The sequence below is a fragment of the Rhincodon typus genome, chromosome 12 (assembly GCF_021869965.1).
Source record: "Rhincodon typus isolate 14 chromosome 12, sRhiTyp1.1, whole genome shotgun sequence".
NCBI lineage: Eukaryota > Metazoa > Chordata > Chondrichthyes > Orectolobiformes > Rhincodontidae > Rhincodon > Rhincodon typus.
In genome coordinates this window covers 67,389,996-67,414,872 of record NC_063343.1, presented here as the reverse complement: position 1 = coordinate 67,414,872, position 24,877 = coordinate 67,389,996, and the positions used below count along the sequence as shown (strand labels likewise).

Genomic DNA, 24,877 nt, shown 5'->3' with positions numbered 1-24,877 from the left:
CCACTTCTTTGCCCAGGTCTGCATCCTGCCAATGTCCCGTTGCAACCTGCAACAGCCCTCCACGCTATCCACAACTCCTCCAACCTTCGTGTTATCGGCAAACTTACGAACCCACCGTTCCAACTTGGTGAGTAATAATTCCTCCATTACAAATTAAGAATGCTAAATGTATCTTGTCTGGCCCTTCTGGCAGACAATGCACCCTTATCGCTTTCTTCATTTCGCCACTGTTTCAGCCAGCACTGAATGGCTTAAAACTTACTTGGCATATGCCTTAACTTTATACAACATAGAACACAGAACATAGAACAGTACAGCACAGTACAGGCCCTTTGGCTCACAATGTTGTGCCGACCTATTATCCTACTAAGATCAATCTACGCAGCATACCTTAGATTTTAATATCCTCCATGTGCCTATCCAAGAGTCGCTCAAAAGTCTCTAAAGTATCTGACTCCACTACCACTGCCGGCAGCGCATTTCACATCCAACCACTCTCTGTGTAATGAACCTACCTCTGACATCTCCCTATACCTTCCTCCAATCACCTTAAAATTATGCCCCCTTGTAATTGTCATTTGCGCCCTGGGGAAAAAGTCTCTGGCTATCCACTGTATCTATGCCTCTCATCATCTTGTACACCTCTATCAAGTTACCGCTCATCCTTTTTCGCTCCAATGAAAAAAGCCCTAGCTTCCTCAACCCCCCTCATAAGACCTGCCCTCCAGTCCAGGCACCATCCTGGTAAATCTCCTCTGCACCCTCTCTAAAGCTTCCACATCTTTTCTACAATGAAGCGGCCAGAACTGAACACAATATTCCAATTGTGGTCTAACCAGAGTTTCATAGAGCTGCTGCATAACCTCACGGCTCTTAAACTCAATTCCCCTGTCTGTTATAAATACCTGCAGCACCACTCAATTGGCCACCTCTACTTCTACATGAGCCCACTGAAATCTCAATCTGGCGTTCTGACACTTTTAAAATGAATGATATCCTGGTAAACTTGTAACCTAAAATTTACCTGATTGAAATTTGTACAGGACTTGTTCTAACCTTGGACAGAGTCCAAATATCAACTTGCACCTATTAAGCTATATTGAGGCATTTAATAGAGAATACTTCACAATTACAATGTCATCTTCTTGCCTTCACCCCTTGCTAGCTTCTTAATCCTTTCAAACCACAATTCCTTCAAATTATCGTTTTGAAACTGCATCATTGCTTGTCAAACTTCATTGAAGTACGGCAGGAGGCCTAAATGGACAAGGTCAAAGGGGAATTTAAGTGAGTGATCAAAGGAAGTAATGCTAATAGCTGGGAAAAGAATACAGAGTTCCAGTGATGTTGTTGTCCAATAAAGATCAAGTTTTCCCAACGTGCACATAACCATAATTTGGTCAAAAATAGTTTGCAAGATTGAAGAAAGCGCATGCGAAAATATTTCAACTAAAATGAATATTTGAAAGCACGCTTCTCGGATGTAGGAGGAAGGAAATTATTCTTCCTTCCCCATTCCCTATCCCAGTAAATCTACATTTCCCTTCGCTAATGCACCTAACCTACGCATCCCTGGATACCATGGGCAATTTATCATCCACATGTTTGGACTGTGGGAGAAAACCGGAGCACCAGCAGGAAACCCGCTTAGACACGGGGAGAGCATACAAACTCGACGCAGGCAGTCGCCTCAAGTTGGAATAGAACACGTATCCCTGGCGCTGATGAGGCAGTAGTGCTAACCACTGAGCCAGCGTGCCGCCCAACTTCTGCAATGTTCGTTCCTCAATCAGGAAGATGATATAATGGTATTGTACCAGACGATTTAAACAAACACGTGTTCCTCACTGTTACATTTTGGCCCTCCAACTTGCTGTTGGTACGTTACAATTCTATTTACATCTACAGAGTATTTACGTCAATCGCAATTAGGCCTATGTAAATTACTACCCGAATACTACAGACTTGAGCAATGTTATTTCCTTACTTTTTGCGACGGATTAGTCAAGTCAATGCGCAGAGTATAAGGCATATTTAGCAGTTGGAATATATATATATATAAAGTACTTAGTTGACTAAGTAGTCTTGATTGGGTGGTTCGGTTTGGCTTAAGCGAGTAGGAATCACTCGCACGCTCACGAGTAGTTGATGAACATATGAGATTGCTACATAATAAAGATCGAACTAGATGACAGTCAACGCAAACAAAATTAAATGTCAGATTGTGATAAATCAAAAGCTTACAGGAAAAAGTAGTCACTTGGGTGTCCGATGTTTAATAGCCGAATTACGTAATCTCACTGTAGCGCAATTTGCCAAACAGAACAAATAATGTCAGTTAACATAAAATCTGATAAAATACAGTTGAGAGTTGGACAAAATCAGCCCTGGGTAAAATAGAGGCTGTGGAGTGAAAAGAAAACATCTGAATTGCAAGAAATCTGACACTTCCAGCTGCTGATCTGCGCTGCAGCCTCAATATTTTTATGCGTTTTATTGAAACGTATCATACTCACTTCGTTAGATGTATGCGGCCATTTGTTCGCTGTCTTTGCAGATTGACTTGACGCACACGTTCTGATATTCTTCCCTGAAATTTCCGAAGTTGTTGGACTGACTGGAGCGAAGTACATTAGTTCCATTTTAGCTGTATCTGGTACTGATCGAATTTTGTAACGGTATGTGTCTGAAAGAGATCCGTCTCCTCGAATCTCAAGGACGTTGGTAATTAGCTTGGAGTCAGGCACAACCTGAAGATTGACACGTGGATTTTGTTCTCTGCGTTTGGAGTCCAATTCTGTAGCATAGCAACAACTGGTCAGGAAACAACTCTTAGTGCGGCCTGCGTTTCCTGTGCTCGGACAAATGACAATAACAAGGACGATTATGACAATAAGGAGCAAGAGGGACGTTATTCCCAAAGAGATTATTATATAAAATGCCAAATCGGAAGATTGTTGTAAATCTTGGTGAAGATCGCCAACGTCTGACCGAAATTCTTCTTTTTGTTCAGAGATAATGAGTGTGATCGTGGTACTAGCAGAGAGAGATGGGTATCCATTGTCCTTCACCTGAATGACCAGTCTTTGTATGGTCGCGTCATCATCTTTAAATCGACGAACGCTTCGTATTTCTCCCGAATTATGTGAAATTGCAAATAGACTCAAGTCAGTAGCTTGCACGAGCTGATAGGAAATACGTGCATTCTGCCCGGAATCAGCATCAGAAGCAATTATCTTCGTTACCAAAAATCCTGGATCCGCAGTTCGAGGTACAGTTGTCTTGCTGTAGTTCACTGGCGTAGGTGTTGTAATGACAGGGACGTTGTCATTCTGGTCGAGAATAATCACACTTACAGTTACATTCCCGGAAAGCACTGGCAGTCCCACATCTTGAGCTTGAACACGGAACTCAAAACTTTTCAACTCCTCGTAATCAAAGGACCGTTGTGAATAGATAGCGCCATTTTCTGAGTTGATTGAAACATATGAAGACACTGGATGCCCCTGAACATTGGTGTCCAGAAGTCTATAAGATATCTGGGCATTTTGTTCAGAATCGGGGTCGAACGCTGATACCGATCCAATCGAATGTCCAGCTGGATTGTTTTCGGTAACGTAGAGCGTATGTGAAGTCTGCGTAAAGCTGGGCGCATTGTCATTTATATCTGAAATATGCACAGTCATGGTTTTGCTTGTGGATAGTGGAGGGCGTCCCTCGTCTTCGCATGTCACGGTAACTGCGAATTCCTGGGCACGTTCCCGATCCAGAACGTCATTCGTGGTTAGTCTGTAAGAATTCCTAAATGAAGGTTTCAGTTCAAATGGGACATCAGGGGAGATATAGCAACTTGTACGTCCGTTTTCATTAGAATCCCGATCAGTAACACCCACCATCGCTAACAAAGTCCCAGTGGGAGCATTCTCACTGACTGTGCTGGAAATTGGTTTTAGAATCAAATCCGGAGCGTTATCATTAACATCCTTGATGTCCACCTGAACAATGCAACGTGTGGATAATGACTGCGCCCCCATGTCCTTAGCTTCCACGTGTATTTCGTAAAGATTTTTTTCTTCAAAATCCAATATTCCTTTTAAACTGATTTCTCCTGATTTCGGATTAATATTAAATATTTCGGCTATTTGTTCCTCACCGTAGCCACTTAAAGAGTAAACAATGTCGCCATTGGACCCGTCATCCAAATCTGTCGCGTTAAGCTTAATGACTAAAGTGCCTGGTCTAGCATCTTCGACTAAACTAGTAGCGTACAAGGACTGTTGGAAAACTGGTGCATTGTCATTAACATCTAAGATAATGATAGTTACCTCAGCAGTCCCTGACCTCTGGGGGACTCCGCCATCAATAGCAGTGAGCAAATAACGCTGGGATGATTCTTTTTCGCGGTCCAACGACTTCTGTAACATCAATTTAGGTATTTTCCATTTCCCAAGGTTCTGTACATCTAAAGAGAAATGCTTGTTGGGGGTGAGCTGGTACATCTGCACGGAATTGCTTCCTGCATCAGAATCCTGTGCAGCTTCTAAATTAAACCGGGTTCCAGGTGTGACCGACTCCGCAATTTCCAAATGGATTTTTCTGGTTGAAAATCTGGGAAAGTTATCGTTTATATCAATAACCTCGATCTCGACGGCATACTGTTCCACAGGACCATCAATTTCCACTTCCAAAGGCATTAAGCAGGTAAGGCTCTGCCCGCAGAGTATTTCTCTGTCTATTCTTTTATTCACGAATAAGATTCCATTCTGAAGATTTATATCGAAATATTGCAACGGCGCTTGTGGGGTGATCCGGATCCTGCGAGTTGCGAGATCATGTGAATTGAATCCCAAGTCTTTCGTGATATTCCCTACAAAAGCCCCATGTTCTAATTCTTCAGGAATGGAGTAACGAATCTGCCCCGAAACCAGGTTCCAGACACAGAGCAGCAAAATGGACGGTATCGCTGTCTTTTTGCCCAGAAAGAAACCGTCTCTGTGCGTCATTTCCTCTGCAGGGATGTGTCTTTTGGCCCTCATTACTTCTTATCCCTGGTATTATCAATTAATTCATCCAAAGCAAGTTCGTACGTTGAAAAGCGAAAAGACCTTCTCAGGAGGTAGCTCGGTATATTCGTCCGAACGACAATAATCTGCCTGTGTTCGTCCCGTGGTGTTGGGGGATGGGTGGTGGATCTCGAGTTAATTTCTTCTCCTTATTGGTAGACAGCGACACAAAGAGTCTTTGCCTATAACTACACTGAGGTCATATTAAAGCTATGCATCATGTAAATTAAGAGAAACATAACTTTCTGAACATCAGTAAATTAATTTCGCGACCACCTATCTGTAAAAATATGTAGTAGTGTTGGTAATTTATTACTGACTTCTGTAGTGTCAAGTAAATTAAATGTAACATTTGCTAAGCTATTGATATTACCATGCAATATAATGTTGCGTCCACATAAAATGTCTCCCATATGATTATCTGATATGGTTTATTTTTCAAACCAAGCAATTTTTCTGTGGTGAAAAAATAAAAGAAGGGTGTGAGAGATGACGAGCAGATTCGGCAGCATCTGTGGAGAAAAAACAGGGTCAGTCATTCGTAACAGTGATTTCATAAGAATGGGTACAAAGAACACCAGTGATGTGTGAAATACACGAGAGATTGAACACAAGAGGACTGAGTAATCCAGAACGAAAGGACATGATCATGGGCAAGAAAAAGAGTCAAAGACATCAGAAATTAGCCTAGGGCGGGTGTGGTCCTGACTGAAAGCACAAAAAAGGGAGAAGGGCAGGGAGGAACGTAGCAGTAATGAACAATGTGAAGAAGACAATATGGTCACTGAGATTTGGTTTGGAATAGTTGAACTCAATGTTGAATTTATAAGACTGTAAAGTGCATAGACGGAAAGGTCAAGTGCTGTTCCTCAAGCTTAGTTTCAGCTTGGCTGGAGCAGTGTAGTGGGCCAAGGACAGAGATGTGAGAATGAAAGCAAAGTGAAAACTTAAAGGGACAGGCAACAGGATGTTCAGGGCTATGATCAGTGGAACAGATATATTTTGCAAAGTGGCATCCCAATCAATTTGGACTTTCCAATCGTCTCTCCAGGTGGAGCAAATCGTGAGCACCGAATAGAGGAGACATGATACCTGAAATACATCACTTTTCTCTGTTTCTGTCTTCAGAGGTACTGCTCAAAGCAATTACCAACATTTTCTTTCTTTTATTCCAAGCCCCCAAACATTCAAAGTATTCTGCTTTCAATTAGTTTTGAATGGCATGCCTGCAGCTAGCATTTCTTTGTCTGATGGGAGTAGATATTCATTGACATATATTAGTCACACGTCATATAGAGAGACAACTTATTTGAAACTGTACTTTCATCACTGCAACAACATTCAAATTTACAGATTCTCAGCTCAGCCAAATGTACAATATGGCAACATTTATTTAACCGAATATGTACAAATTGCTGGACAGAATAATTCACATGGTAAGTGTTCAAGGTGAAAAAAAGGTTCTGCAACAGTGAAGTAGGAGGAATGAAGCTCAGCAGATACTAGAAAATTAGTTGAAGAAATTCTGTCATCTTGTGATACATTCTCAACTTGTGCTTTCCTGTTAAGTTGAATGCTACAATCCTGGTTTTAGAATTTGTAGGTTCTGGTGACTTATTTTGCTGTATATGGAAAAGACAAAGTGGCACTTCATGGCCAAGTGGATGTTTGAGACCTGAACATAGAGAGCTCATATTTTGTTTTCTCAGCCTAAGTACCTGAGATACCTGGGCAGTTAAAAATCTATTTATCCCTTAGTATCGAAGGAGTCCTCTACTTTTCGGGAAATAAAGAACTTGAAATCATGTAAATATGAAACAACAGTAGTGTCAAGTTTGAGTCACTTTGAAATAATTCAATTAACATTGGACAAGTGATGAGTATAGGGCATGACTATCATTAATAGAGTCAGAGGTATTGTAAATTCAATCCCAAGAATGCAGAGCTTTGATCTTCCAACTGTTTATGAAATAGATATACAGAATATGTCGCAATTACCAGTTCTTTGATGATGTAAGTTGCAGCATTATCTGCTTGTCTCACTGCTGTATTATCAGAAGAAGCAGCGTGCTATAAAGAACGATTCAGGGCTCTTATGACGCAGTGGTAGTCTCTCTACCTCTAAGCTAGAAATCCTGGGTTCAAGTCCAACCTACTTCGGACATGTTTCATAACATAAATGAACAGGTTTATTAAAATAGCTGGAGAGAGAGTTTAAAGTGTTCCCATGAACAATGGTTGAGATGCAAGTGTAAATTCCTGCATGTTGGGGAAAACTAATCAACAAATGGCAAAGGATGCTACTTAAATACTTCCATTTTTTTGTGAAAGCTAGTGCAGAACATGCCTGCAAAATACAAGACAAATGCCACGAAAACATTTTTATCCATAAGTACTGATCTTCCAGAATTCATCAACATCACTTGCCAGCATTCACACAATTTGATTCAATCAACTTCAGATGTAACATTGGCTAAGTGTCTGGAGTGCGTATCAGGTTCGGGGGAGGCCATGCTAGTGGTATTATCACTGGACTGTTAATCCAGAGACCCAGATAACGTCCTGGGGACCCAGGTTTGAATCCTACCATGGCTGATGGTGGAAACTGAATCCAATAAATATCTGGAATTAAGAGCCTAATGATGGCCATTGTCGATTGTTGGAAAAACCCATCTGGTTCACTAATGTCCTTTAGGTAAGGAAACTGCCATCTTTACCTGGTCTGGCCGACATGTGACTCCAGACCCACAGCAACGTGGTTGACTCTCAACTGCCCTCTGGTCAATTAGGGATGGGCAATAAATGCTACCTAGCCAGCGATGCCACATCCCATTAATGATTAAAAAAATACTAACAATATCCAAATTGGGGAAAGCCCTCCTCTCTCCTAACTATGCTGTTTCACAAAAATTAGTTGTTTTGTAGTATTTAATCTGAGTAGCACGGACAAAATAGATTGTTGAGAGTGTCACTATTTTCATCTTTTTGCCTAATTTTGGTTTTGGAACTCTGTGTTAAACTTGTGAATTGAACTTTGAACTTCGACCTTGTTCTTTTCCTAAAGAAAAGGAAGAGAGAACAAAAGACGGATGATGGCTGTTGGAAACAGGTCTGAAAAGATAATGCAGGCTAATTACTGTTTTAAGGACACTGTAGATGAACTGGCACAGGGATGTGCCCAGTGTCTGGCAGCTGGATGAATGTTAAATTGGTCAACCAAGGGACGACCGGTACTTGCCAGACAACCGTAAAGAATGTTGAAAGTAAAAAGGAAGCAGATAAAATGAGTTAGCTGTTTCTGTCTCTGTTATGGGTAGGAGGCATTTTTACGGTGGCATTTGGTTTTGCTCTGTATAGTTATTCTCCAGTTATCAGCAGTCTCCAGATGGCTGCAGAACTTGTTTGCATTGACTAACGACTTTGAAATTCAAGCAAGATATGCAGTCCTTCGTGCCCATAATACAACTTATCATTCAAGGGTTTTGTGAAGGTCTGGTATTCACTGTTGACATGTTCATCGAACTAGAAAAATATGATTCTTTTATTTTCTTTTTTTTTTAAAGAAAAAAGTCACTTAACCATGTCCGCTCGTCTGTCTCTGCATCGGGATTTATGACAAAAGAATATTCAGCTTAGATCAAAGATATGAATTAGTTTTTATTTCTTGTAGTTTATTAATGTTTTACTAATATTATATACTTAATACTAAGTTGTTAATTTTTGATTAAGTTGTAAACTTGATGAGTAAGATCGACTATTTGTAATATCAGGTTAGTAACAACTGAGCAATTTTGAGGGTCATTGAATGTTTTACTTTCACTGTGATATTGGGCTGATTTTGTTGGACTTGTTATGCCAGCGTTATGTCAAAATGCACTATTCAAATTTCATTAAACAAGACAGATGCAACAATGACAACTTTTGAAAATAATAACAATTTGCACTGAACGAGCACTGATTAGCTGGTCAGTGGACCCTGACTGGGTAAGATGTTGTCATGTAAAATTCACAAGCAAACAGCTACCTAAAAGCTTTTATTTACATATAAAATGGCAAATTAACTCTGATTGTTTTGATATGCCATGGGAATGCAGCAACGAACAGTGTCTCTCAATTATTTGTTTAGGTGAAAGGGGAAAAGAAATCACAAATATATTGCACTATACAATAGCTTCGTGAATCAGTCTTAATACAGACTTAAAAAATCAAGTTCCAAGTTTTTTTGCCCACAACAACTACCTCACAGATACTGGGAGAAATAAAACTTCACTGACGGGTCCCTGCTTCCATTATAAAGTTCCTTTTTAGTTGCTTAGGCCTATGGTTGTTTTCCTTCTTTCACGGAAATGTCTGAATTCACACGATTAATATATCTCTTCACGAGACCCTTAAAGAAACTGTTAACGCAGCACATTTATTTTTTGCTTAGGTTCCTTAAACTCCTCTTCTCCACTATTCTATTTCTTAAGTTTTCCCCTTACTACCACATTTCTCTTTGTCTGATTGTTTTGGAGACTGCTGAACTGCACGTCTAGTGCCAGAAGTTTTTGATTTGTAAATGATCAGCTTCTGTCTGAAAGTTCTCCAGTTCTGAGGAAGGGTCACCTGACCCGAAACGTTAACTCTATTTTTTCCTTCACAGATGCTGCCAGACCTGCTGATCTTTTCCAGCAACTTTGTTTCTGTTCTCTCTGAAAGTCCACTGGCTAACCTTTCGATCGTTCTGTCATAAGAAAAGAACTTTTCTCTGTCTCTGTCCCCATGTGTCTTAGAACATCTTATAATTTAGCTCCAGGCACCTTTTTTTTTCTCGTACATCTTCCTTCTTTGCTTTCTAAAGCATTGAATTATTCGCCTCAAAAGATTTTTGTAAAGCTGAATTAAATACATGTAAACATGCTTCCAGCTAAGCCTTCACCATTCACAGAACTGAAAATTTAAAATGAAACTAATAGTATATTTTCTCTGTTCTTAACACAGGTAATATAGAAATAAAAGTCTTACTGAAAGCCATACGTGTTTCTCACCACTTTACAACCCACGTTTCCAAACAATGATGACAGTGGTATTTCATGAGCCATCATACTCGTTATTTTTCCACATGTCTAACAAACGTTTTTTTCAACATCCATGTGATCAGGGTCATGCCAAATTTGTTAGAATTGGGCCCAATTAATATGAATCTGGAGCCTCTTTAAGAAAGACTATCGTTTTTACAAAATGCTCATGTTTGTTGAGAATGGTGACTTTTGGCTCGCAGATAATGATATGTGGCTTCAGCCTGAGGTCTCCATCATCACCATGCATTCATATTGCATATGAAATACAGACAATTCATTGGTTGGCTCACAACAGCATGTACCTGATCATTTTGGTGTGCTTTCAACGACTCAGTATCTGCATCAGACGCTGGGGAACTGGGAATAGATATTTAAAACTCAACAAATACCTATGATTGCACTGTGATTGTTGGTTATCAATCTTCTCAGGCTCAGGGATTGGCTTTCAATAGTTTAATAGCGCAATATCTTAGGACTGGAAACTATATTTGGTTCTTGCATAGTCTCTCGTCTGTCAAATGGTCGAAGAATATGGAGGAACTTTGACTATTGCAAATTGTTGATGTCCAGTGTTAACTCTCCAAGTCATGAATCAAACTTTTTTTTAACTTGTAGCGAGGTCTGAGCAAAATCCAGATTTGGTTGCGTAATAAGTCGGGAACATTTGCAACACTTAAACACTGAACAGGGACCATCTACAATAAACTAGCAGCTAAATTTCTCACTTCGGAATTAAAATCACATAACCATAAAACAGAAATTGCTGGACAAACTCAGCATGTCTGGCAGCATCTATGAAGAGATATCAGAGTTAAGGATTCGGGTCCGGGACCGAAAATGTTAACTCTGCTTCCTCCACACAGATGCTACAAGACCTACTGAGCTTTTCCAGCAATTTCTGCTTTTGTTTCTGATTTACAGCATCCGTAGTTCTTTATTAACTGTTGCTGCATACGTCAAGATCAGCACCCTGCCACGAGATATGTGTGATGCAAAGATTGCAACACTGTGAAGAAGTAGCAAGAGAAACAACAATTGAGGCTCAGAAATGTGGAAAAATATTTTTTTTTCTGAATTGTCCTTGTTAACCTGCAGATCTTGAACTGAACGCATCTGCCTCAAATCGTTATAATTTCAAAAATGGAATAGCTACAGCGGACATTATTTTCTCCCTGTGGTAAATGCAAGTAAATGTCATAAAATAAGAACAATGCATTGCCTTCCTCAGTCTCATCAAGCATCTGAAAATCGAGGCATTGAGGACAAAATTATTAGTCAGGATAGCTAGGGGCACAGTAAAGGGAGGGTAAAAGTCTTCTGGTTGAAAGTTTTATTTCAGTGCACCAGGCCTAACTGGTAAGGTATTTGAACTCAGAGCATGGATTGGTTCTGGGGACTGGGATATTATAGCCATAACAGAAACAAAACTGAGAGAAGGGCAGGACTGGCAGCTCAGTGTTAGGGATACAGAAGCTACAGGTCGAAGTAAGAGAGGAGGGGGAGTTGGCCTTTTGATAAGGGAAGACATAACAGTGCTTAGAGAGGTTATTCTTAAAGGGTCATCAAATGAAGCCATATGGTTAGAACTTACTAACAGGAAGGGGATGGTCACTCTGTTAGGACTGCATTATAGAAAGCCAAATAGCCAGCAGGTACTAGAGGAGCATATGTGTAGAGAGATTGCAGATACCTGTAGGAATAACAGAGTTTTATTGGTTGGAGATTTTAATTTCCCCTGTATTGGCTGGGCCACCCAGAGTGTAAAAGGCCTGGACGGGGTGGAATTTGTTAAATGTGTCCAAGAATTTTCCTAAATCAATATGTAGAGGGCGGGAGAGTACAACACTGGACCTCCTCTTAGGAAACGAGGTCAGACAAGTGACTGAAGTGTCAGTCGGAGATCACTTTGGATTCAGTGACCATAACTCTCTTAGTTATAACATAGTTATGGAAAAAGATAGGACAGGTCCACAGGTTAAGGTGCTAAACTGGAACAGGCCCTGTTTTGGTGTCATTAGGCAGGATCGAGCAGCGATCGATTGGATGAGTCTGCTTGAAGGAAAAGTAACGAGTGGCAAATGGGAGGCTTTTAAAAGTACGGTATCAAAAATCCAGGGACAACATGTGCCCGTTAGGGTGAGGGGAAAAGCTGGCAAGTTTAGGGATCCCTGGTGCATGAAGGATATTGAGGTTCTAGTCAGGAAAAAGCAGAAGGCATACATTGGATTAAAGCTATCGGGCTCAAGTGAATCCCTAGATGACTATAAAAAGTGTGTGAGCACACTTAAGAGGGAAATCAGAAGAGCGAAAAGAGGGTACAAGATGAATCTGCCAGAGGAGGTTAAGGATAATCCTAAGAGGTTCTATAGCTATATTGAGAGTAAAAGGGTGGCTAGGGAGAGAATAGGTTGCCTTAAAGATCAGCATGTGTGGAACCACAGGATATGAGGGAGATTTTCAACGAATATTTCTCCTCAGTGTTTACTGAGGAGACAATCATGGATGCTAAGGAAATAAGGAAAACATGTGGGGATGTTTTGGACAGCATACATATTACCAGGGAGTAGGTGTTTGCAGTCTAAGATTGCTTTAACGTGGATAAATCCCCTGGGCCTGATCAAGTTTATCTTCGGACATTGTGAGAGGCTAGGGAAGAAATTACAGAGGCCCTTGGAGAGATATTTGCTTCATCTTTAGCCACTGGTAATGCTCTGGAAGACTGGAGTGTGACTAATGCTGTTCCATTGTTTAAGAAAGATAGCAAAGACAAGCCAAGAAACTACAGGCCAGTGAGCCTGACATCAGTGGTAGGCAAGTTATTGGAAAGGGTGCTGAGGGACAGAATCAGCAAACATTTAAATAGTCATTGTCTGATTAGGAATAGTCAGCATGGATTTGTGTGTGGGAAGACATGTCTGACAAATCTTTTACAGTTTTTCGAAGAGGTAACCAACAGGATACATGAGGGTAACACGGTGCACGTTACCTATAAGGACTTTAGTAAGGCTTTTGACGAGGTCAAGCACTGCAGGCTAGTCATGAAGGTTAGGTCGCATGGGATCCAGGGAGAGCTAGCTAATTGGATTCAAAACTGGCTTGATGGTAAGAAGCAGAGGGTGATGGTTGAAGGCTGTTTCTTGAACTGGAGGCCTGTGACTCGTAGTATGCCACAGGGGTCAGTGCTGGGGCCTTTGTTAATTGCTATTTACATGAATGATCTGGATGTAAATGTACAAGGCTTGCAGATGATACAAAGTTAGGAGGTATAGTTGATAGCGATGAAGGTTACCAAAATTACAGAGAGATCTTGATCAGATGGGGAAGCGGGCTGAGGATTGGCAAATGCAATTCAACACAGATAAGTGTGAGGTGTTGCACTTTGGAAAGTCAAACCAAGGTAGGACTCATACAGTAAATTGTAATGTCCTGAAGAATGTTGTAGAACAGAGGGACCTAGGAGTACTAGTACATAGTTCTTTGAAAGCAGCGTCACACAGGTAGACAGGGTGGTGAAAAAGGCATTTGGCAAACTGGCCTTCATCAGTCGACGTATTGAGTATCGGAGTTGGGGCGTTATGTTACAGTTATAGAAGTCATTGATGAGGCCGCACTTGGCGTATTGTGTACAGTTTTAGTCACCCTGCAATAAGAAAGACATAGATAAACTGGAAAGTGTGCAAAGATGATTTACGAGGATGTTGCCAGGACGACTAGGGCCTGAGGTATAGGGAGAGGTTGACCAGGATTGAACTTTATTCCTTGGCACGTAGGAGATTGAGGAATGACCTTATTGAGATGTATAAAATCACGAGGGTCATAGATTAGTTGAATGCAGGCAGTCTTTTCCCCAGGGATCGGGAATTGCAAACTATAAGGCATACGTTTAAGGTGAGAGGTGGAAGATTTACGAAGGACCTGAGGTGCAACTTCTTCACACAGAGAGTGGTGCATATATAGAATCGTCTGCCAGAGAATGTGGTTGAGGCAGGTACAATAGCAACATTTAAAAATGACATTTGGGTAGGTACATGGATGGGAAGGGTTTAAGTGACCCAAGTGGACATCATGGACAGCATTGACCAGTTTGTGTTGAAGGGCCTGTTTCCATGTTGTATTAAGCTATGGGACACAGGTAGCTTATATAAGCTGGTGGAAGATTGGCTGTCACAGAGGCTGTTCAATGTCACCTTTCTCTTCAGAACCATACAATAAATAAGACCAGCAATTATCGAGCGACATCAGAACCATTTGAGATATACAACAGTGTCAAACATGGTTGTATTCCAGCAATGATATTCTTATGCATATTCTTCTCTTTGCTACAGCCACATGACTTCCGGTCACCCATCGACAGTGTCTGTTTGCATAGCGTAAATGATGGAAACTTGTTTAACTTTGTTTAAATGATATCGACGACAGAGTGTACCAATTCACTGTCAGAGTTTCTCTCTGCTGGTGATGCAACTTCAGCACTCTTTAACAAGGTACGCATTCAGCGATAAATCGACATACACGATTACATTTTTTTTTGGCTTCAGCATCAGGAACGCAATGCTATGATCTAAGGCTTTGCCATAACACCGTCTATGGCCACTGACTACGTAATAATGGAGATGGTTAATAGCTTTACATGTCTGTGCTCAAAATCAGCTAACAATCTGTCACTCAGTGTTGAAATGAACACATTAATCAGGATAGTGACAAATGTTTCCAAGATGGTTAAGAGATTATGGAATAGCGACCTGACTTAGAAAGGCAAATTGTGCGTCTAGCTTATCTGCATCTTTAGCACATCCGTCTACTGTACTGAGACCTGGATGTCATCTGATGCAATGGGGAAAATGCTGAAAAGTTGTTGTCTTCAATGTCTAACCCATACATTTGACACCGCTTTATATCACTAAGGCATAAACTCAGAGATCTTGGAACATGATAATTAACTCAACTAACGTTTATTGTTAAGTCAACGAAGTTTGTGCTTGATTGGCCAGTATTTGAATGGATGACTTTGTGTATGGTTATCTAAATATTGGTTCATGATTGCCTCAGCTTCCTTACATCTGTGATAAGTATCACTTCAAGCATACTATGAAAATGACAAGCATTGACACCGATGATTTTGAAAAACCTGTCCACGATCATGATCACTGGAGGCTTACTTTGTGGAGACGTTTTGGAAGAATAATTCGTGATGACACAAAAATAGGTAGGAAAGGCTGCTGATGCAATGTTACATAGGAAAGTAACAGTCCGATAAGTGCAAAGGGATATAAATACAGAAGAGTGGCAAAGATCTGTCAAATTGAGTATAGTGTGGTGGGGGGTGGGGGGAGGGGCGCTGGTGGGGGCGGGGGGGATGTGAAATTGCCCATTTCAGGAGGAAGAATAAAAAAAAACATTGTCTAATTTGTGAACGATTGCAGAACAATGAGATATTCTAGTGTGTGAATCACAAAACATTAGTTTGCGGGTGCAACAGGAAATAAGGAAAACCAGTAATGTTATTTCTTATTTTGGGGGACTGGATAGAAAAGTGGAGATGTTATGTTTCAGTTATACAGGGAATTGCTGAGACTATACCTAGAAAACCAGTTACAATATTGGTTTCCTTATAAAGGAATGAAACGTAAATGAATTGGAATCAATCCAAAGTGTTTACTAGCTAATACCGGGAATTGTTGGGTTGTCTTACGAGGAAAGCCTACACTAGTTCTCCCACAACCGGTGATGTTCAAAGGTGAGTTGATATGCTATCATGATAGGTCTTGTCATGGGGAAGTGTGAATAATGTTTCTTCTGTGGAAGAATCTATATGCAGGGGTCAGTGAAAAAGCAAAAGGGATAGATGAAGATGAGGAGATTTTCTTTCTCTCTCCCAGATAGTCACAGGTATTGACAGAATCATAATATCATACAACGAGGAAATCAGCACTTCAGTCCAACCAGTCTATGCTGAACATGATTCCAAACGAAGCGATTTCCCCATTCTGCTCCCGGCCCATAACCTTCCAAATCTTTCCTGCCCATGTATTTAACCAAATGTCTTTTAAACGTTGCAATTGTGCTTACATCCATCACTTCCTCCGGAAGTTCATTCCACATGCGAACCGCCCTCTGTGTAAAAATATTGCCCTTTGTGTCTTTTTAAAATCTCTCTCCTCTTGCCTCAAAAATGTGCCCTCAGTCTTAAAATCCACCCCGTAGGGAAAAGACACCGACCATTAATCTTATCTATGCCCCTCATGACTTCATAAACTTCTTTAAGATCACCTCTCAAGCTCCTGCACTTCAGTGAAGAAAATCCCAACCTATCTAACTTTTCATTATAACTCAAATCTTCCATACCAGGGAACATGCTGTTAAATTTCTTCTGAACCCTCTCCGCCTTAATAATATCCCCCTATAACTGGACACAGCACTCCAGAAGCGGCCTCACCAATGTCCTGTATAACGTCAGCATACTTCCCAACTCCTATACTCAGAGCAATGAAGGAAAACATGTTAAACCCTTTTCTAACTACTCTGTCTACATGTGAAACAGAATTCAAAGAATTATGTACCTGAGCTTTAAGGTCCCTCTGTTCTACAACACCACCAAGGCCCTACTATTAATTATACAAGTCCTACTTCTCAAAACACATCTTCGAAAAAGTTTGCTGCAGAGGTAGGTAGATTCGTCGTCAACAAGAGGGTGAAATGTTATCAGGGGTTCAGATTAGTCACTAACATGCTAATGGACTACCGGGCTTTAGAAGCCACGTGGTCAACTTCAGCTCCTGAATCAACTGTCCTGCATTACGAGCCAAAACATTAATTTCAGTTGACTGAGAAGTGAGGAAGAAAAGACAAGGAAACCCTGCAAGTTGTTAATATTAGTGCCTTCCTCTGCTGAAAAGTGACAGATTGTCAGGCAGAGCTCCTGAGCTACGCCAGGCAATGCTAAACAAAGATTTAACCACCACGCAAAAAACATGGTCTCACAAGATGGAAGGCGCCAATGTATTGCTGAAGGACTTCATCTGGAGTATTGTGTGCAGGTCTGGTCGCCCTGTTACAGGAAAGGTATTATTAAAATGAAGAGGGTTCAGAAAAGATTTATCTGGATGTCGCCAGGATTGGAGGTTTTGGATTATAAATATAGACTGGATAGCTTGGGACATTTTTCACTTGGAGCATAGCATTTCGAAAGGGTGAATGTATAGAGGTTTATTAAATCGCAAGAGGCATAGATAAGATGAATAACAAAGGTTTTTTCTCTAATACAGGGGAGTTCAGAACTACTGAATATTTTTTGGGTGAGAGGAGAAAGATAGCAAAAAAGACGAGGGGCAACTCTTTTACACAGAGAGTTGTTCGTGTATGAAATGGACTGCCAGAGAAAGTGGTAGATTCAGGTACAGTCACAACTGTAAAAGACGCTTGTATAAGTACATGGATAGGAAAAGTTTGGAGGGTTATAGGCCAAATGCAGGCTGGTGAGACTAGTTTAGTTTGGGGACGTGGTCAGAGTGGAATATTTGGGCCAAAGACTGTTTCCATGCTGTATGACTATGACTCTATGAATAGGTAATCAGCTGGTAATTACTAACTTGCATCAGAACCGTTCCCATTAGTTAAAGCCATGACGGACTGGACTAAGCCTTTATCTCTGCGGATTTTGTACTTTCTTGCGATATAGAAAGTTACTGCTTATTGTGTAAGTAACATATTGCTTGTTGCATTCCACTGGTTTAGCTGGCATTTATGAAACCACTATTATACCAAAAATAAACAGGAAATTCCGTAATGCTACATTAACAATCTCTTTGTGCATCCTTAGCAAACACATCTAGTTTCCAAAAGAGCTAGACTTATGAAATAAATGCAGAAAACGTTGCAAACTCAGAAAGTTTGCGTGTACGTAGAGATTAACTGTGCTCCTGTCGACCTCATTGGCTGCTCCTGAAAAAATATTTTAATATTTAGGTGCTAACTTGTGAAAAAGCTGCTCACCTCATTGGGTATATCAGACCAATTATTCGTCAGTTTTCCACTCTGTTGTGAAGCATCCATCGCGTTCCTTTCAATCGTTCTAGGTATTTGTGGACTGAACTTCGTGAAAATCATTTCAGCTGGTTCCGGCGTTGAGCGGATTTTATATCGGTAGTTTTCTGAAAAGGATCCATTACGACGGAATTCTAGAATATTTGGAATTAAATTGGAATCCGGTACGTTTTGAAGATTGACACCCGAACTCTGATATTCCAATTCTCTACTGCAGCAACAATCAGAAAGAGAGCAAACTCGACCATGAGCAGAACTTCCACCCATTGGGCAGACAGCAACGACAAGGACAATGATAACAATTAGCAGAACAAATGACGTTGCTCCCAAAGATATAATGATGTAAAAGGTTAGTCTCTCTGAATCTCGGAAACCCTTGCTGGATTCACTAACATCCGTTTGAATGTTTATGCTTTCCTCAACTATTGTCAATGTAATAGTGGCTGTGGCCGAGAGAGGTGGGTATCCGTTATCTTTCACTTGAATAATCAACCTTTGAGTTTCGGCGTCGCTATCTTTGAATCGCCGAACACTTCTTACTTCTCCCGAATTACGTGAAATTATGAAAAGACCTGGGTCGCTGGATTGTATAATTAGATAGAAAAGTCGTCCATTTTGACCAGAATCTGCATCGGAAGCAATGATCTTGGTTACCAAATATCCTGGGTCTGCAGATCGAGGCACACTTGAATTGGTACGTGTTTCTGATCCAGGTGATATTATAATAGGACGGTTGTCGTTTTGATCAAGGACAATCACATTCACAGCAACATTGCTCGAAAGTGACGGCAATCCAGCATCTTGTGCTTGAACGTGGATCTGAAAACTTTTAAGCTGTTCGTAGTCAAATGAGTGTTTTGAAAATATAGTGCCATTGTTCGGATTGATGTAAACGTATGAAGACGCCGGGAACTGCTGAAAACGCTTCTCCACAATTATGTACGTAATCTGTGAATTTTGAGCGATGTCAGGATCAAAAGCTGTCACTGATCCGATGGAACTTCCAGGCACATTGTTTTCTGTCACGTAGATTTTGTATGAAGACTGTGTAAAGCGTGGCGCATTGTCATTTATATCGGAAATCTGCACAACGATAGTTTTGTTGGTGGAGAGTGAAGGGGATCCGCGGTCCGTGCACGTGACCGTGATTTTGTATTGAGGGATACTTTCTCGGTCCAACACTTTATTTGTGATCAGTCTGTAAGAATTCCTAAAGGGTGATTTCAGATCAAAAGGGACGTTTGGAGAGATCAGACAATCTGTGTGTCCGTTTTTGTTGGAATCTCGGTCTGTTACACTGATCAATGCTACCAGAGTTCCAACTGGAGCATCCTCACTGATTGTCCGTGAGATAGAATTGAGAAGTAAATCAGGCGGATTGTCATTGACATCTTTGATCTCCACTCGCACGTTACAATGAGCAAATAGTGGTGGTAGACTCCGGTCTTTAGCTTCAACATCAATCTCATAATTATTTGTGTCTTCAAAATCCAGTATTCCCTTCACCCGTATCTCACCGGACATTGAATCAATCGTAAACATGTTTGATACGCTTTCCTCATTGTAGCTACTAAAAGAATAAACCACCTCACCATTAGGCCCTTCGTCCAAATCAGTGGCATTCAGTTTAATCACTAAAGAGCCAGTTGGGGCGTTTTCCATTAGACTGACAGTATAGAATGACTGTCGGAAAACCGGGGCGTTATCATTCGTGTCTAAGATTATAATAGCTATGTGTGCGATACCTGTCCTTTCTGGAGATCCCCCGTCAAAAGCTGTGAGCAATAGCCGATGATTTGCTTGTTTTTCTCTGTCGAGAAAATTCTCCAGCACTAATTCGGGTACTTTGTGTCTGCCGCGACTTTGCACATCTAAAGTAAAATATTCATTTGGTGTGAGCTGGTATGTGCGGACAGAATTATTTCCTCCGTCAAGATCGTGCGCGTACTCTAGGAGAAAGCGCCCTCCAGGCATCGCTGATTCTGCAATTTCGAGACGAATTTCACTATTCGAAAAGCTCGGTGAATTATCATTAATATCGACAATCTCAACTTCGACCTGGTACTGCTCTACAGGATTTTCAAGTACTGCTTCCAGAGACAATAAACACGTAGCACTCTGTCCACAGATATGTTCCCTGTCTATCCTTTTATTAACAAATAAAATTCCACTCTTGCGATTTACATCCAAATATTGCATTGAAGAGGCAGATACGATTCTGAATTTACGGCGTGATAGTTCCTCCACTGTCAAATTCAAATCTTCTCTGATTTTTCCGACGAAGGCACCATGTTGCAGTTCTTCGGGAATGGAGTAACGAATCTGCCCGGAAACCAGATTCCAAACACAAAGCAGAAAGATGGTCGATATCGGCAACAAGCGATTGCTGGGTTGTTTCATTTCTTTTGCTACTATGATTGTTCCAAACCTTAAAAAATCTCCTGGGGAATAATGTGCTGCATCTTACCACAAGTAAATCGATCAGGGTGGCAGATTAACTTCAACGCGAAGAGATCTTTTGAGGAGATGGCTCTTTCATTTGCACAGACACCACCATTTCTTCTGCTTTTCTCCCAGGATGTTGGGGGATGGGTGGTGGATCACCAGCTGTATTTCATCTCCTTATTGGTAGACAGCGACACAAAGAGTCTTTACATATAATTGCACTGAGAAAGTGTTAACACTGATCTTAATTGAAAATATTGAAATTATGATAATCTGGTTGTTATGCATAAGGGTACAGAATAAGTCTTGCATTTGAAATCGTTGCATCGAAATTCCCACTAAGCTTACATTTACCTAAGCAGAAGAAATATTTAAATACGAGCTTGCAGTTCTTTCATTGCATCTTTGCTGACAGAATCCAACTTATTATTGTGACTTATATTAAGTGCCATGAAACTTAACTAGTTAAAATTCCCGACGACTAAACTGCATAATCCTTATGTCATTGAACGTTTGTCATGGTCGGAAGTATAATTCAGGAGCAGACAAAGTTGTTGAGTTCACGTTCAATATTGCTTTACACTCTCGTTCAAAATTGTTATTAACGTAATTTTGATGCTCAAGTGCCTTCAATGAACCACGTACCTTGCTGACGTATTGACGTTTCTCTTTGATTGATGGTAAGTCTTGTCAGATAATGAATAGTGTACAAACCTGTCTTCTCGAGGTTACAAATAATATCAGAGTACCGAATCTATTATAAGTCACAACTTCAATTTTGGTAATAAAATGCAGTCAAGATATCGTTGTGCGCTGTTGTGAAGATACATTTAATACATTACCTCTGAACATCGTGAAATTAATGCATATTCATTTGCATATTCTTGTTCTATTACCACTACTCTTTATGCCTATATCGGTGACTGATCATTTGATGTTAAATCTGATGTGCAAGTTCATGGTTGTTTAAGAACTTCGCCTAGACAAGAATAGAGGATTCAAATATTTTCACATTTCGGTGATCATATACTGTAACAGCTGAGAACTAACTGCGAAATAGACTGTCTCTGAGAGGGGCTCGCCAGTTCGGAGTCAGTTTTCTTTATTAGTTGTTAGGCTGTTCTGCAGTCCAACTTCACGTAACATACTTCGTCATCTGAAGAAATAACAATAGATCTTATCTAGTGTCAAAGTAAACTTCCCAATGCTAATGTTCCTGATTATCTTACTATTATTTAATCAACCAAGTTTTGTTACTCAAGTATGTACCTCTTTTAAGGTTTATTGCTATTTAATCCTTCTCTGTTTAACAATAGTGGACCCGGCAGAAGTTGGAAGTTGGTTACACCATAACTATGCAAAAGTAATCCTATCAAGTGCAGGCTGGAGCCATCTCTTACAATCTAACAAAGAACAAAGAACTGTTGATGCTGGAAATCTAAAAAAAACAATGGATAAACTCAGCAGGTCTGGCAGCATTTGTGAACAGAAAATAGAGTTAACGTTTTGAGACCAGTAACCACTTATGAAGAAGGAAAACTGGACTCGAAGCCTTATTTCTCCTTTCTCGCCACAGATACTGCCAAACCTCTACGTTTATTCAACAATTTCTGTTTTAATCTCTTAAAGCTCTATATTTTTGTCAAATTATCCATATTAAATCGTCGTTTGCCAATGCAATAAATTTCATACAAGCTATTCAATGCGAATTGTACACCATCCTGCCTGTGATTTAGCGCTTGCGTCACTTTTTTTTTCAAAGTACAGAACCAATCCAGAATGGTTATGGAGACATAGCTTCATCATTACACTAAGGTCATATGGAACACAATGTGTTAATACCTGTATTATATCGGATAGGCCTAGAGCTGGAGGCGCAGCTCAAAATGACAGCCCAAGAGCTGCTGTAGAGCATGAACAACAGAATGGCATTACACCAGTACTGCGATCAGGAGACAACTTAACTCTAACAGTACTTTCGAGCAAGGGGACCAACAATGATTAAAGTAGTGGTGTAGAAGTGCATGCTTGAAGCAGTGTCATACGGAACTAACATATATAAAGCACTTTGTTTAGGGCGGAACAAACAGCAAAACACATGCTAACCAGAGCAAGTAAGATGGAAGTGACAGAGTCAAGCAATCCCATAACAAATGGAGTTGGATGATATTTTTGCAGTAATGCCATATATAGTCGTAGTTCGTAGCTCGTAATTAAACGTATAAAAGGCAGAGGGGCTACCATGATAGCTCACGCTGATACTGGTGCTGTGGTTACTTATGTGAGAGCAAATACAAGGCGGAAGCATCTGTAACAATACTCAGCCAGAAGCAGCAGACAGCGATACATCGTAGTCTCCTTTTGAGATCTTCAGAATCACAAATGCCAGTCGTTAGCTAATTAGATTCAGTCCACCTGAAATCAAGAAATTGTTGAACATATTTAGTGTCTCAGTTATGGCGAAGAACGCTGGTCTTCCAAGATTTTCTGTACCTCTAACCAGACTGTTCCAACACATCTACAACACTGCCATCTAGCCGACAAATTAAAACAAATGTTTAGGAGCGCACAGTGCAGATACAATTACATCAGGACATTAAACAATTCTCCAACTTGCTCTCAGTCATCAAAAAAAAAGTGATGCAAAATATCACTTACACTGCTAGCAAACACCATTTATCCATCACGACCAGAACAAATTGCTCCCATAAAAAAAAAAGCCCTGGTACATCCATGACCAAAAGAGCAGAAACCTGTGTAAAAGTGAGAGTGAATTATTTGATCACATGGCCGCCTTTGGGCAAGTGTCGTATCGAGGAATCCAAGCAAAACCGAAGTAAATGGCAATCGTGTATTGATCTCTACTCTGTCTTACGTCAGGCCGATTGGAACCAAGATAATTGTAGTTGTTGGAGGCCATCAATATCCAAAAACTTCGCTGCAACAGTTCATTACAGTCGTTCCTTATCCACAACCATACCCATAAAACAAAATAAAAGCTATTGACGCTGGAGATCTAAAACAAAATCAGACTGTTCTGGAGAAACTCAACAGGTCTGGCAGCATCCGAGGAGAGAAATTTGAGTCAACATTTCAGAGGAAGAAGGAACACTGGACAAGAAATGTTCATTCTGTTTTGTCTCCACAGATGATACAAGACCCTACTGAGTTTCTCCAGCAATTTCTCTTTTTGTTCTCAACTGTATCGAGCTTCTTTATCAATGTCTCACACATGAACACAATAATTAAGATGGACTCATTAACTGAAGAAACTAACAAGGACATTTAACTTGAGGTCAGAAGTTGGGATATTAACGCAAGATTGCACGGTGTTCACAAAATAAACCAGGACGTGCAACATGCACTGGACGCAGTTTAGACTTTGAGTTCCGATAAGCAATAATTTTTCGGGCCACACAATTGTCAAGTACTAATTATCCCAAATAAAAAGAGAGACAAAGGATATTCCTTTGATTTTTACAGAGCTCGAAATTACTGAATCTCCAAGCAAAGCAAGCAGTGGGTCACTATACTTCTCAAATTTAACTGGATAAACTGTGTAAACACTTTGGTTACAGAATCATGTCAGAGGCTCGGTATTCTGCAGCGGGTATCTCACATCCTACGCTGAAAACTCTTCTTAAAGGACATTTTCAATCCATTCGGGAGTGCAAGGGAATGGTACTTGAATGAGTGCAATTTCAACAAAATACAAAGGTACATGAACGATCCATGACAAAGAACTTCATTTGAAATAAAATGGAATGCTTTACCCTAAATCATTCATGCTTAAACAACGGTCTCATTGTTTAGTTTTCAAATAGCCTGCACAGGTTTCATAGTTTAACTTCCTCTTTCTGTGCTGAATAATACTATCATTCCATATATTTTATTAATGAATCCGACTCAGAGACCTTACTACACAAGCTACGAGCAGGTGGGACTTGAAGCATAACTCCTGACTCAGAGACAGCGATATTGCCACAGCTCCGCAAGAAATCTAACAATGATCCTCTAAAGAACCACAGACACTGCAATTTAAACAGAGAAGATGGCGTGGTCGTAAGACCATGGATGATTAATTGATTGGTGTTTCAGAGCCCCAGATGAACACTTTCCAAACGTGGGCTCAATTCCATATATTCAGCTGGTAGAACTTAAATAAGCTAATAAAAAAAAACCTAGCCTTAGTAATAAAATAGTGTGGAACGGGAGGAACACAGCAGGCCAGGCAGCATCAGAGGAGCAGGAAAGTTGACGCCTCGG

At 40.5% G+C, this 24,877-nt stretch overlaps 1 protein-coding gene across 1 annotated transcript in view; it reads right to left on the bottom strand.

The window, feature by feature from the left end:
* Positions 1–24,877, bottom strand: part of LOC109913491 — a 111,416-nt gene that overhangs the window by 12,587 nt on the left and 73,952 nt on the right. The window contains exons 6-8 of the mRNA XM_048603502.1: positions 18,116–20,604; positions 16,851–16,947; positions 2,447–5,038 (exon numbers count right to left, since the gene is read on the bottom strand). Coding sequence (XP_048459459.1) covers positions 2,447–5,038; positions 16,851–16,947; positions 18,116–20,604 — 5,178 coding nt within the window. The remainder of the gene's footprint in view (positions 1–2,446; positions 5,039–16,850; positions 16,948–18,115; positions 20,605–24,877) is intronic.